The sequence below is a fragment of the Ranitomeya variabilis genome, chromosome 1 (assembly GCF_051348905.1).
Source record: "Ranitomeya variabilis isolate aRanVar5 chromosome 1, aRanVar5.hap1, whole genome shotgun sequence".
In the NCBI taxonomy this organism is placed as follows: domain Eukaryota; kingdom Metazoa; phylum Chordata; class Amphibia; order Anura; family Dendrobatidae; genus Ranitomeya; species Ranitomeya variabilis.
The window spans coordinates 705,233,122-705,248,038 of NC_135232.1; the positions used below are offsets into that span (position 1 = coordinate 705,233,122).

Sequence of the window (14,917 nt, forward strand, 5' to 3'; positions counted from 1 at the left end):
CTGTGCGGATGGTACCCGGGGTGGAGGAGAGGAGACTCTCCTCCAGGTCCTAAAAAAAGAAAAAAAGTTATATACTCACCTTCTGGCGGCCCCCGGATCCAGCCCAGGCCTTAGCGATGCTCCCGGCAGCTCCCGTTCCCAGTGATGCTTTGCGACAATAACCTGTGATGACGTAGCGGTCTCGCGTGATGCTACGTCATCTGGGGTCATTGTCGCGAGGCATCACTGGGAACAGGAGTTGCTGGGAGCATCGCGAGGATCGGGAAGGCTGTGGGGCCGCCGGAAGGTGAGAATATCATGATTTTTTTTTTAAATTTATTATTTTTAACATATCTTTTTACTATTGATGCTGCATAGGCAGCATCAATAGTAAAAAGTTGGTCACACTTGTCAAACACAATGTTTGACAAATGTGACCAACCTGTCAATCAGTTTTCCAAGCGATGCTACAGATCGCTTGGAAAACGCTAACATTCTGAAAGCTAATTACACTTGTAAAACGCTAGTGTTTAGCGGGAAAACGCATGCCAATTCCGCATGCGTTTTACCCGTGGCAGGGAGTTGCAGAATTGCCGCAGAAATTTCCTTGGCAATTCAGCAACGTGTGCACATAGCCTAACGGCTGCAAAACATGCAGCCGTGAGGACTCGAACATAATATACAGTCACAGCCAAGAGACCCTGATAGCACCCGAGCATGCTCGGATAAGACGTTATCTGAGCATGTTCTCATCAATAATGCTTAATTTATAGTTTCTGATTAAAGAGGCTATTCCCATCTGTAGTAGATGCCAGAACCGTCTGACAGGTGCTGGGGTCCACAGGCTTGTTGGCTCATTCCTGGCTCCATTCACTTTGGTGGAGAGGTAGCTGGGCACTACCCTCTCCATTGAGGTCTATGGGACTTTGTAGTCATGGCCAATACTACTTGCTGAGTTTTTTCCATAACTTGTATAAATTTAAGCTGAGAATATTGTGCAAATGCCATCCCTCAGCATTGAAGTATATGGAGAACACACAGTACTTAGGGGTCTTCGTGGTGTGACCCACCATTCTGCCATTTTTTAATATCTCTTTGAATAGTTATTGATGGCTTACCTCAGGAATAGGTCATCAGTGTCAGATCATTGGGGGTCTGAAACCTCGCACCCCCTTGATCAACTACCAGGTCCTGTGAATATCGGAATAGGAATAGCACAGCTCCATACACTGTAGTGGCGGGTGTCAGGTACTGCAATACCTAGGAGTGGCCACTACACATTGTATGTTAGCTGATTGGTGGGGGGGTACTAGGTGTCGGACCCTCATCCTTAGGATCCATCTGGTATCTCTGCCCTGGACAACCCTTTTAAACTTAAATAGCAGAACACCACTGTATGGTGCATTGTCATGGTGGGTCCAATGTCTGCACTGACTCAGTCGATCACAACCTGGTATGACAGACTCTGCTCTGCTACATTTGTATGTTATGTTTGTGAGCTGAAAGTACGATTTCCCCTGAGTAAAGCTGCTCACACACAACCTGATTCTGTCAGGATGGTGATCGTTTTCCGATACCAGAGAGCGCATTTGCTACGACCAGTGTGGCATCCACCACTGTATGGCTGACACCAGAGTGCAATAGAGATGAGAAGGGTTCACACCAGTAAATGTCAGCCGCCCTCACACTTCCACCACTTCGATTCCTTATATAAGTGTTAATTTCTCTGCCGACCCCAGGTTACTCTTGCGGAGTATTCAGATTGTGCCTTTTTCCTTTATTTTAGCAGATTCTGCTGATGAGTTGCCTTTTTCTATCGATCAGTCCTCTCTGGTATGAATGTACGATTTAATACGACCTCTTTTACGGCTGTTTTTCTCTGTTAAACTGAATTTTTTTTTTTTTTTTTTTACAAAGTTTGTCCCCCACACCGATTTTCTGCAGACTCCGCATATGGCATGCAATGGGTTAAAGGAAAGTATTTTATCAAATATTCAGTCCTTGCACTTTGTATATAGATAAGTTCTTCTGGGCGAGTTAGTAAAATGGATGTGTCACCTGTACCGGGCGGGCGCTGGTCTGCGTGGAGTGCTGCATTGAGGGGTGGCATTTGGGGGGGGCACAGTTTGGTCGCCAACTCTGTGTACAGGTAATATGTTGCACTTTATCGATCGCCCCACTTTTGGTAAAACTGTGCAAATGTTTATTCAGATCTGAAACCCTGTTACCCTCTGGAAAGTGAAGTTTTGTGATTCCGCTATTTTCTCCAGCTCTGCCTTATTAATGCTGGATCTGTTGTATTCTTCTATAATAATGGGGGGGGGCGGTCAGCGATGCATGGAGGGGGGGGGGGGAGGGTAAAGTGAGGATAACGTAACTTCCCCTATGGAAGAGCTTTCCGATAAATTTGATATCGATGGCGAGAATCCGTCTTGGCAATGGACATTTTTTTTTCCTTTTGTACCAGACCTCTAATGGTGGACAGCGTGGGATGTCACATGACTTATCAGGTTTCTGCAGTGTTTGTACAGCTGTCTAAGAGCCACGTTCATTTCCCGTCTTGTGGCCTTTTACTGTGCTTCGTATCTGTGTTCTTAACAGATGTAATAAATTTTCAGTAGTCTTAAACCGATGACCCGATATCTATGATTTCCATCAGATCCATGAAAAACTGGTAAGTGATCGGCGTGTGAGGGGTTAAAGAGGGTTTCTGGTGTTATATCACCTTATCACTGTATAATTTTAAAAGGGATTGTTCACTATTGTTATCTTGATGACTTGCGCTTAGGAAGGGTCATCGATGTCCGATCGGTGGTGGTCTCACACACGGCACCACCTGCGATCAGCTCTTGGAGAGCCTCGATGTAAACATGGTGCAGAGCCACCGCGGCTCCGTATATTGGACAGTGGACGATCTTTGGTGCTGCAGCTTGGCTCCTATCCAAGTGAATGTGATCTGAGCTGCAGTACCTGGATCCACCACAAAGTGGTGTTTTGGTAAGATCAGACAGCTGATCGGGGTGGGGGGGTGTCAGGTGTAGACCACCACTGACCTGACAAAGATGAACGAAGGACTAGTAATCAATATTAGAAGGGGCAATTTATCAAGACTGGCTTTTTTATATCCAGAGTACACTTGTGTAAAATGCTAATGACCGCCTCTTAGTGAGTGCAGCGTCATAGACTTGGAATACTTTTGCTATAATTAATGCCACTTTTACTTACAAGAAAAATGAACTGGAATATAAGTTAGTATGCATGCAAAATGGGAACCTGTTCACATTGGCCATTAACCAGATAAAGCCCAAAACAGAAACCAAATGACCATATACCCTGATGTAAGTAAAAGAAACAGTGCACATAAATGGGGTACTTCCTAAACAGTTTTCGGAAAAAAAAGCATAAAAGCCATCCCACCGCAACAAGGTGGTACCTAATCAGAATTGTTTTATACTCCAGTATTAAAACCTTACTGTATGTCAATGACGACAATGTGAATAAGGACCGAGCAGGACCGGATCCCGAATATGGACACACAGCCTTGGGGGGGGGAGATGGCTTTTACGCTCTATTTTTTTTAAATCAAAAATGGTGTTTACGAAGTCCCCAATGTTGTTTATACGCAACTATAGCTTTCTTAGGCTACTTTCACACTAGTCCGTCGGTACGCGCCGTCGCAAACTGTCGGCCGGACAGACAGTGTGTTAAGTAGCACAACGGGGGCAGCGGATGCAGTTTTTCAACGCATCTGTTTCCCCATTGTAATGTCCGGGGAGGAGGGGGCGGAGTTCTGGCCGCGCATGCGCGGTCGGAAATTTCAGACATGATGCACAAAAAAAGTTACATGTAACTTTTTTTGTGCCGACGGTCCGCCAAAACACGATGCATCCGTCGCACGACGGTTGTGACGTGTGGCCATACGTCGCAATGCGTCGGTAATGTAAGTCTATGGAGAAAAAACGCATCCTGCGGACAACTTTGCAGGATGCGTTTTTTCTCCTAAATGACGCATTGTGACGTACGTCACACGGCGCGAGTGTGAAAGTAGCCTTACTTACAGCAGGGTACATGGTCATTTGGTTTCTGGCTTGGGTTTTTATCTGTTTAATAGCCACTGTGAACAGGCTCCTATTTTGCAATGATACTCTATTTTTTAAGTGGTGTAAGCTATAGCAAAAAGTGTTCCAAGCCCATGACACCGAACTCATTAAAGCTATGTGCACACGTTGTGGATTTCGGTGCGGATTTGCAGCTGTTTTCCATGTGTTGTACAGGACCCTGTAAACGTATGGAAAACAAAATCCGCAGTGCACATGCTGCGGAAAAAAAAAAACGCAAGAAACGTAGCGTTGTTTATGCCGCAGCATGTCAATTCTTTGTGCGGATTCCGCAGCGGTTTACACCTGCTCCATAATAGGAATCCGCAGGTGAAATCCACACAAAAACTGCGGTAAATCCGCGGGTAATTCGCAGTGCGGGTTTTGCAAAACCAGTGCGGAAATATCCGCACACCAATCCGCAACATGTGCACATATCTTAAGGGTTCACAGAGGCAGACCGACGTAAACAATGCACACAGCGGCCTGTCATAGATCGCTCCGCACACAGGCTGCCATGGTTCTTTCCATTTCTTCCGATGATGGAGCATTTCGCTTGTTCATAGGGTGATCGGCAGCTTGTTTAGATTATTGTGAAACCACCGGGGTTTTTTTAAGAACACTCATTCAGATTTATCTTGTAGTGTAAGCGCAGCTTAGCCCTTTACAATCTGTATATAGGTATGATTTTTATAGGAGCCAAGTCCCACTGACAGACTCCTATTAAAGTGACGCGGGCCGCTGCTTCTTGCCTAAACCGCGGGCAGCATTGATCATTAATCTTGTGTGATTACAGATGAAATGTTCTGACATTTTGTGCAGAATAGACAGTGGCCGTCTCCTCCTAGTGATTGACAGGTCTCTTCCTTGGTGAGCCTCCTGTCACTCACCTCACCTGGTGATACTGGGGTAGTCTTGGCTCTGGCTATGGTCCCCAGCCGCGCCACTGCTAATACCATACACACGGAGCACCGATGGATGGAAGCGGGTCCGTTCTGCCTCTTGGGCCGTATTCACATCTTTCTGCTCCAAGGGTGATCCGACGAGCGAGAAGCCTTATTAGCCAGTCGACATGTTCTGAAAATAACCACCATTATCGCTATGGCAACATTGGTGGCAACAATTGCTGCCCCGGTATGGGGTAGCCTGCGCCATCCATGTATCTGTACAGAAACAGCCTGGATTAGCGACAACTACCATCTGGTTTATTTAACCCTGCAGTTGCAATGGTGCTTCGCTTCTGAGCAGTATATCTTGGAGGAATAATAGTTCAATAAACTATTAAATAGAAAAACAAAAGAATTGCAGGATTGTCCCCCCAAAATTCAGTGTGGTGTCTTATTTATATAATTTTTAATTAGTATCTTGATCAATAAGTGATCTGTTTTCTAGGGTTTGCAGCACCAAAACGTAACGTAAAGCATACTAAGCACACAAGTAACTACTGAGTGGCACGCATGCGCCGTAGCATTTTCTGCGGCTGATTATTGGCGCACGCGCGGTTTCCTCAGCGGACATGGCGGAAGAGTCCGGAGTGTTTGTCCGGGAGTTGGAGCGCCGGGATGGGGCAGTGCTGGAGATCCGGCAGCTGAGCTCCGGGGATGTGGGCTGTGTGGTGTGGGACGCCGCCATCGTCCTCTCCAAATTCATGGAGCGGAGGGAAAGTGCGGAGCCCGGGCTGTTCACTGGGAAAGCAGCGGTGGAGCTGGGCTCGGGCACCGGCATCGTGGGCATCATGGCAGCGACCCTCGGGTGAGCCGTGCTCTGGGCGCTTATAAAACTCTAGCCCCAGCTTGTCACAGGCGCACTACAAGCCCCATTATGCCTGGCCATGCATGAGCCGGACAGCACTGCAATGAAGCGTCAGTGTCCCTGTGCTCCTTCCATTTTACAGCTATGGCGCCCTCTGCTGGCAGCATCTGGAAGCACACAGTTTGGATCAGCAATGAAACGATGGCACTGTTCCAAACTGTCAATCAAACCTCTTGGTTGTGCCCACCCGGCCAGGAGACTGGGTAGGGACGTCAACGTGAGATGATCCCTTTAATGTCCAGTTGCATAAATTATTAGAAGAGCCACTTAAATTGGGCTGACATGGCCATGCTTGGTGTCCCAGGAAGTGCTGCCAATGGCGGGGATTCCAGGCCAGTCCCTACTTCTTGCTTCAACCCCAACATTTACAAGTGGCCTGCCACAGCCGATCATTGGCCTTTGCAGTCACCGGACTATGTCATAAATTTCATCACTTAAGCAGGGACTAGGAACGGACAGGAGAGCCAGAAAATGGAGCTAGTAGGGTATCTGATTGCAGAAAGTTGTGTTACAGAGGGTGAGAATCCCCATGCGATCATCATGTACATAAGGCCGTAGGTCGGGTATCACTGCTGCACACACCAGCAGCTTAGATCTTGGGAGGATCCCCACTTCATGGATCGCACTAACCTTCCTTTACTGTTACAGAGCGGACGTCACTGTGACGGATCTGGAAGATTTGCAAGATCTGATGATAATGAACATTAAAAGAAACTCCGCTCTCATCACAGGTTCTTGCCAAGCGAAGGTATTGAAATGGTTTGTATATCTGTGGACCTGCTGGAGAATCTGTGCTGACCGAGGTAACGCTTAGTGACAGGTTCGTAAAACACTGATGTTTTTGTGTTTCAGGGGTGAGGACGTCTCTGGTTTCTCCTCTTCTCCTGACTACATCCTGATTGCTGACTGCATCTACTACGAGGAGGTGTGTGGATCCTATTACTAGGATAAAATGCAATATATGTAGAATGTTTTTTTTCTTACTCAAATGATCGAGGAATGAATGAAAACATAAGCTTTCGTTCACAATGTAAGAGGCCATGCTTCAACGACAACTTCTAAGATTGAATTACACACTCACAAGCTTGTTGGCATAAAGCAGTGAGAAAAATCTTGGGACCTCCCAGGCAAAATACAGCTACTATTACGTCATAGTCACAGTGTAAATAGTAATTTTTGTAGGTCCGAGAGTATAAAACGGTGCCAGTCATTAATAACGCAGCATTAAGTCACCCAAGAACGTCGAAAAGTGGTAATTCCAGAGAAAAGTAAGATGTCACCCGGTCCTCTAGTATTCGTGCTCCAAACATCGGCAGGGCCATTCCTGACAGGGTAGAGTTACAGGAGTAAATGTCCACCTAAGTGCCTCCAGCGGTGTGGACCCCATTATTGGGTCTCTCTGCTGTTATCTCACATACTTCCCTGATGTATTTAGTCTTGGTTCCAAGACTCATCCGGAGAAGGGAGTTGAGAATTTGAGTGGCAGTGAAACACTTGGGTACAGCTTAACTGCAGGGGCACGACATAGTGCTATGTTGGTAGCAAATGGACCTTAACCCCTGCCCTGTAAAGAAGGACATGACCAGAGGACCAGGTGAGATCAGCTTTTCTAAAATGAGCACCAATGCTTTGAGGGTACTTTTGCAATATTCTTAAAGGGAACCTGTCAACCCCAAAATCGATGGTGAGGTATGCTCACTGTCATCAGGGGCTTATCTACAGCATTCTGTAATGCTGTAGATAAGCCCCGATGTATCCTGAAAGAGGAGAAAAAGAGGTTAGATTATACTCACCCAGGGGTGGTCCCGCTGCGGTCTGGTCAAATGGGTGTCTCAGGTCCGCTTCGGCGCCTCCCATCTTCATTCCATGGCGTCCTCTTTTGTTCTTCAGGCCGCGGCTCCGGCGCAGGCGTACTTTGTCTGCGCTGTTGAGGGCAGAACAAAGTACTGCAGTGCGCAGGCACCGGAAAGGTCAGAGAGGCCCAGCGCCTGCGCACTGCAGTAATTTGCTCTGCCAAGACTTATTTGCTCTTCTAACGTCCTGGCTTAAAGGCAATGTTTTAATTTTTTCTATTTCCGCCCGTTGAATCCTTCCAGTCTTTGCAGCCATTACTGAAGACCTTGAGGGACCTGGCGAGTGGCGAGACTTGTATTTTATGCTGTTACGAGGAGAGAACCACTGGTAAAAATCCTGCAATAGAACAGAAATTTTTTGAGGTAAGAAATCACAATGATTTCCATAAGTTATTTACTTCTGCTGCTGTTTACTGAGTTGTACTTATCCTGGGCCTGTACATAGCGACAGATGCGAGTACAGACCTACCATAGCATGGAGCCACCATGGGTGCGGGTATAGACCTACCATAGTATACGAGCATGGAGCCACCATGGGTGCGGGTACAGACCTACCATAGTATAAGAGCATGGAGCCACCATGGGTGCGGGTATAGACCTACCATAGTATAAGAGCATGGAGCCACCATGGGTGCGGGTACAGACCTACCATAGTATAAGAGCATGGAGCCACCATGGGTGCGGGTACAGACCTACCATAGTATAAGAGCATGGAGCCACCATGGGTGCGGGTACAGACCTACCATAGTATAAGAGCATGGAGCCACCATGGGTGCGGGTACAGACCTACCATAGTATAAGAGCATGGAGCCACCATGGGTGCGGGTACAGACCTACCATAGTATAAGAGCATGGAGCCACCATGGGTGCGGGTACAGACCTACCATAGTATAAGAGCATGGAACCACCATGGATGCGGGTGCAGACCTACCATAGTATAAGAGCATGGAGCCACCATGGATGCGGGTACAGACCTACCATAGTATAAGAGCATGGAGCCACCATGGATGCGGGTGCAGACCTACCATAGTATAAGAGCATGGAGCCACCATGGATGCGGGTGCAGACCTAGCATAGTTTAAACTGTATGGTTCCTAACTATGATCAGCACTGGGGTCCTGGGTACATATTTCACCAAGGACAACATCTGCAATGAGTTTGTATGTTCTTCCTGTGTTTGCGTAGGTTTCCTCCGGGTACTCCAGTTTCTTTCCAGACATACTGATAGAAAATTTAGATTATGAGCCCCATTGGGGACAGTGCCGATGATGTCTGTACAGCCCTACGGAATTGATGGCGCTATAGCAGCAAAGAAAATAACAAACAAAAAAGGTAGATAATGGCTGGATTTAGAAGTAGTTATCCAACTTTCTATTAACCCCTTCACCCCCGGAGCTTTTTCCGTTTTCGTTTTTCGCTCCCCTCCTTCCCAGAGCCATAACTTTTTTATTTTTCCGTCAATTTGGCCATGTGAGGGCTTATTTTTTGCGGGACGAGTTGTACTTTTGAACGACATCATTGGTTTTAGCATGTCGTGTACTAGAAAACGGGAAAAAAATTCCAAGTGCAGTGAAATTGAAAAAAAAGTGCAATCCCACACTTGTTTTTTGCTTGCCTATTTTGCTAGGTTCACTAAATGCTAAAACTGACCTGCCATTATGATTCTCCAGGTCACTACGAGTTCATAGACACCTAACATGACTAGGTTATTTTTCACCTAAGTGGTGAAAAAAAATTCCAAACTTTGCAAAAAACAAAACAAAACAAAATTGCGCCATTTTCCGATACTCGTAGCGTCTCCATTTTTCGTGATCTGGGGTCAGGTGAGGGCTTATTTTTTGCGTGCCGAGCTGGCGTTTTTAATGATAGCATTTTGGTGTAGATACGTTCTTTTGATCGCCCGTTATTGCATTTTAATGCAATGTCGTGGCGACCAAAAAAACGTAAATCTGGTGTTTCGAATTTTTTTCTCATTACGCCATTTAGCGATCAGGTTAATGCTTTTTTTTAATTGATAGATCGGGCGATTCTGAACGCGGCGATACCAAATATGTGTAGGTTTTTTTTTTTTTTTATTGATTTATTTTGATTGGGGCGAAAGGGGGGTGATTTAAACTTTTATGTTTTTTTTATTTTTTTCACATTTTTAAAAACTTTTTTTTTTTACTTTTGCCATGCTTCTATAGCCTCCATGGGAGGCTAGAAGCAGGCACAGCCCGATCGGCTCTGCTACATAACAGCGATCATCAGATCGCTGTTATGTAGCTGAAATGCAGGTGTGCTGTGAGCGCCGACCACAGGGGGGCGCTCACAGCCACCGGCAATCAGTAACCATAGAGGTCTCAAGGACCTCTATGGTTACAATGGAGGAGCATCGCCGACCCCCGATCATGTGACAGGGGTCGGCGATGCGCTCATATCCGGCCGCACGGCCGGATGCGGTAGTTAAATGCCGCTGTCTGCGTTTGACAGCGGCATTTAACTAGTTAATAGCGGCGGGTGATCGCGATTTCACCCGCCGCTATTGCGCGCACATGTCAGCTGTAAAAAACAGCTGACATGTCGCGACTTTGATGTGCGCTCACCGCCGGAGCGCACATCAAAGCGGGGGTCCCGACATGTGACGTACTATACCGTCACATGTCGGGAAGGGGTTAAAGGATCATTCCCAAACCAAAACCAGGGGATAACCTGCTAATCAGTGGGTAACTGACCACTGGGTTTTCCACCGTTGCCCCAGTGAGCTATCTCTAACCGTCACACATGGCACTGCTCCATGGCCACCATACTATTCCATCATGGCATTTTAGAGCCTCTTGTGTGGGATTAGTGGCGTGCCAGCGAGTACTATTGTGCAGGTACTGCTCTGCTCCATGTATTGTTCATGGGACTGTTGGAGATGGCCAAATTCAGCACTTCGCTTTTTCCCACAGTCCCATAAACAATGTGTGGTTCACATGTGCGTCCACCACTCCATTATAATGGGCCATTTTAAAGCCCTATTCCATGATCTGCTCAGATCCCTCACAGATCCACCGCCACTTATCAAATCATCACCTGTGTTCAGCTCATACAAAGAGCTTCCATTACAGTTCCCTTAGGTGTTGTCATCCATCTTCTATCATCTGCTGCTTTTTGAGGGTCATAATAATTCTTGCAATCCCACAAGTCTGATATTATCTTCAAGAACCTAGAAGATCAAGATGATCACAATTGCAGCAAAAGCCAGTATTGAGTTGGGGACAGGTTAGAAATAAACACCACATTTCAGTGTCCGGCCTGCACTAATGCTGTACCTGTGTAATGGTCACTCCTGGAATAGCCCTTTAAGCAGGCGCGGTAATTCTGTCCCTGTTTCTTTATGCAGCTGCTGAAAATGGATTTTGACTATGAGGAGGTGCCCATTGATAAACACGATGAGGAATATCGCAGTGAAGACATCCATATTCTGCAAATCTACAGGAAAAAATAAGTGAGTCGCACGTGCTCGAGAGCTTCGCCGCTGTGATGGTTCTTGTCTAATGTCATAAAGCATTTCCCATTATATGTGGATACATATTGAGCTTTGTAAAATAAGTTTTACATTTTTTTCATATACGTTGTTGCGCAAGAGCTCTGCTCGCTGTCAGTGAATGGAGACAATCTTGTTCCTATCCTTGTCCTGTTCACGTAGCTTAATTTTTTTTGTAGTTTTGGCTAAAAATCATTTTTGCAATTGGGTTTCCTTAAAAATGTTTCACGGTTTGATTTCAGTGGCCTCTGTGCTGCACAGTGAGTTAACTGAGAACCCATCAGTGAGCCCTCTCAGACCAGCACGTTTTTAGCTTTCTCCTCTTACACTGATTTATGACCACATGAACATTGACCTGAACTTAGTGATTTATAACTCAACTGATAGGAGCATGGAAGAAGGAAGGTAAGAGTTTTATAAATGGTGCAGATTGATTCGCAGTACCCAGTCCAGCAGCCGTGTCGGCATCTGTTGCTTCTGGACGGGCGCCCTGCAAATCGCGGCTCCTCGTTTGGTTAGCTGCTCCTTTCTGACGGCCTCAGATTTCTGCATGATATTGGGAGGCAAACGGTGCACACATTTCCAGGAAAACCTATTGCAACAGTGAATTGTGTCCAGAAAGAAATGCATTTGTGTAAAAAAATAAATCAATAAAAGAGCGTTTTTCCACAAAGATCAATGCATGGAAGAAAAAAATAAGTTCTAACTTCTTCTGGTCCACATCCACATTTTGCAGACATGACTGGTTCATTCTTTTTTTATAGGGCCTATGGCCTTAATCAGACGTCAGTGAATTTTCACTTAAGCAAAAACGGTCCTAGTGTCATTAGATCCTCAGAAGTCCCCAAAAACCACGAAGGTGTGACCGTCACCATAGCCTTCAATGGGTACGTGCTCTATCGGTGAAAACCAGAGAACAAACAGGTGATTCACGGGCGTCTGAATGAGGTCTTAGGGTCTAGTAACATCGATGTACCTTGCATTTTGTGCAAATATCATATTTCCCGCAGGTGGATCTTTTTATAATGACTGCTATGGTCTCTCTTTCCTCGGTGTTGTAGAAGCGGAGGGAATGTCGGGCAGTAATGCCGTCATCGCATCCTGTGGCATTTCTGGACCAGCTCCACAAGGCTAAGAAGATGGTAAATGTGTGCTGGATGGTGGCGGAGACCCCGGGAGCATGCTGAGATTATGGTCGGGGGTGGGGCACATCACAGACCGCAGCGAGGAAGATTGTAGGAGACGTCTGCGGTGCGGCCGTCCTCTGCTCAGTGCAGTCACCATTTATCTACAAAGTGAATGTATGAAGATTTTCCATAATTACCTCCTGGTAAATATAAAGGGAAGATCGGCTGTAGGAATCTGTGGTCTGTACGTGACCTGAGCACTCGTGTAATGTCTATCCGGAAGATAAACACTTCATATTTATATATCTCCTGAGTTTTTTTTCCTAATTCTGTATTTTATGCCAGCTTGGTTATATTGTATATTTTGTGCATGTAGCCAGGTAATAATTTCTGCAAGATACATCTGAAAAGAATGAATCATAACATCATGAAGGTATGTGAAAGGGATGCGCCATAAATGCCCAATGGGACCTTTAGATCTCAGGAGGGCACTGGTCTGCTGACCCCCATTACACAATTTACAGCTGTCACATTCTCCATGGATTGTAATGAAGAAGGAATCCGCACTTGCACCAAGCTGCCATGTATGAGACTGTGTGGATAGGCCAGAAAGGGGTATACCTGGTCCACTCACATCCACATTGGGGGGAGGAGGACACGTCATGGCTCCTGCTGCCTGCCGGGCAGGAATTGTGCTCCTGTGCCATCATTAGGATATCGGGGGTGCACAATACCTGCAGTCTTTTCCATGCAGAATTCATGAAAACATTCATGGTGCATATTTTTCTCATGGATTTTGTTCCCAACTGTGCAGACAAATATCCATGTAGATTAAAATGGATCCAAAAGAAATCCTTACAGATGCACTGGATGTGGTAAGGTTCTTGGCACAGATTCCCCTCTTTAATCCCTATTAGATCCTGGATGAGTGAACAGCTCTGAAATCTGTATAAAATGTTTCGTTTCCTTGATGCTTCAGACCCATTCAAGAAGTGATGAGAATTTTGGTTCGCCTTCTGTGCAATCCTCATCACATTCACGAATACTCCATATACCCTGCAAGTAAATGAGGTTTTTTAGCCCTAAAAAAATCCATAAAAATTCTTATGGATTATTGGCATATCTGCCCCTTTAAAATGGGACTAATAATTGGGGGGACCCGTCCTGACATCAGCTGCTACAATCTGATTGGCTCAGACTTCTCCCATATCTGCTGCCTGACCTGCACGCATTACTATTGAGATGCAGTGACTGTCATTGTCCTGTGGGGGGTGCTGCCGCTACATTGTGATCTTTACCAAAGCTACAACGTTCTCTAAATTGCATGAAAAATATTTTTTTTATTTTTTTGGTCCCTGCCCATCACCATCTGATGTGATATAAAATGTGATCTTTTTATACCATTGCTTCCAGTCTACGCTGTGGATGGACAAAGCTATGGCTGTATGTAAAAGCAGCAGCAGCTAAAGTTTGCCAATTATTGTTCTCCTTTTTACAGAAATATTTGATTTTAGTTTTGTTGTGGTGTCTTTTTTTTTTTTTTTTAATACAGGAAGTTGTATATTGGTCACCGTTTATGTATTATCCACTTAGTTACCGTTTTTGCCATCAATTTCTATTTTTCTGAATGAGTTTACCACCAGGGTCACACAAGAGTTTAACAAATCAGTCAGGTTATCATCTACAAAACTCAGATGATTTATTTCTCACTTGTCATCCGTGTACAATCCGTTTTTTACAGCAGCGATTAATAATTTACAGGACCGTTTGCAGCTTCCTATGTTACAGAATTAAAATGTATCCATACAAATTGGATCCTTTACTGTGGCTCCATATGGAATCTTGTTTCTTTTTGTTTGTTTTTTCCACACCCACAGACTTGAATGAATGAGACTCATCTGATTTCCGTAGGAAAATCCTACACGCTGCAATTTTTTTTCACACTTAGATTTGTTTGGTCAGTGAAAAAAATCTGCACTTCCCCACTGAAAAGCATTGGGCTGAGTGCAGTCTCTTTTTTTCTTTTTTTTTCACAGACCGCACTCGGACTGAAAAAAACATGTGAATGAGACCTGTAAAGGGGTTTTATCATTTTCATTAATGGGTAAAATTGCGAAATGTTTGTAAAAATCGTCAACTTTGCAATTTATAACCTAATAATATTATCTAGTTTCACAATAGAAGGGATTCTTCATGTTATACTTTACAGTTTTTTGCCTAGGCTACCAGCCCCCCTCAATATGAGTGCCACATTACCTAAGCAAGGAGCCGGCGCTTCTGAAGAAAGAAGAATAGAAAACACATTTAACTGGGTGAAAACTGCTGTTACTTGAAATATCCACTTACTCCAACATTAAAGGGGATGTCCTGCATGTGCAACTTAAAAAAAAAAAATACTTACCTCCTTCGATTTCTGCTGTTCCAGTGCTCCATGCATTCTCATTAGCTTCAGTTTTCTGCTCCTTTTTATTAGAGGCAATGCCACTCAGCCAATCACTGGGTGAGACAGAAAAATATTTAGAATTGAGAATCCTCAGT

At 45.2% G+C, this 14,917-nt stretch overlaps 1 protein-coding gene across 3 annotated transcripts; it reads left to right on the forward strand.

Annotated features, from left to right (window-relative positions):
* Positions 1 to 4,111: 4,111 nt before the first annotated feature.
* On the forward strand, positions 4,112 to 14,551 carry VCPKMT (valosin containing protein lysine methyltransferase). Of its 3 annotated transcripts, none has more exons than XM_077267334.1 (6): positions 4,112 to 5,828; positions 6,537 to 6,647; positions 6,741 to 6,813; positions 7,985 to 8,104; positions 11,109 to 11,213; positions 12,017 to 12,246. In XM_077267334.1, the coding sequence occupies exons 1-5, from the start codon at positions 5,593 to 5,595 to the stop codon at positions 11,211 to 11,213; spliced, it is 645 nt and encodes a 214-aa protein (XP_077123449.1). In that variant the 5' UTR covers positions 4,112 to 5,592; the 3' UTR covers positions 12,017 to 12,246. The 3 variants fall into 3 exon arrangements, with proteins under 3 accessions (XP_077123449.1, XP_077123448.1, XP_077123447.1); XM_077267333.1 differs by lacking the exon at positions 12,017 to 12,246 and adding an exon at positions 12,317 to 14,551 and having other exon boundaries at positions 4,113 to 5,828; XM_077267332.1 differs by lacking the exon at positions 12,017 to 12,246 and adding an exon at positions 12,314 to 14,551 and having other exon boundaries at positions 4,116 to 5,828.
* Positions 14,552 to 14,917: the final 366 nt, after the last annotated feature.

Bases quoted from the DNA above. Each gene is read 5' to 3' on its own strand.
- VCPKMT (XM_077267334.1), top strand. From the start codon at position 5,593: ATGGCGGAAGAGTCCGGAGTGTTTGTCCGGGAGTTGGAGCGCCGGGAT. The intron at 6,814-7,984 runs GTGTGTGGATCC...GAATCCTTCCAG, and splicing joins ACTGCATCTACTACGAGGAG to TCTTTGCAGCCATTACTGAA. The intron at 8,105-11,108 runs GTAAGAAATCAC...TTCTTTATGCAG, and splicing joins TAGAACAGAAATTTTTTGAG to CTGCTGAAAATGGATTTTGA.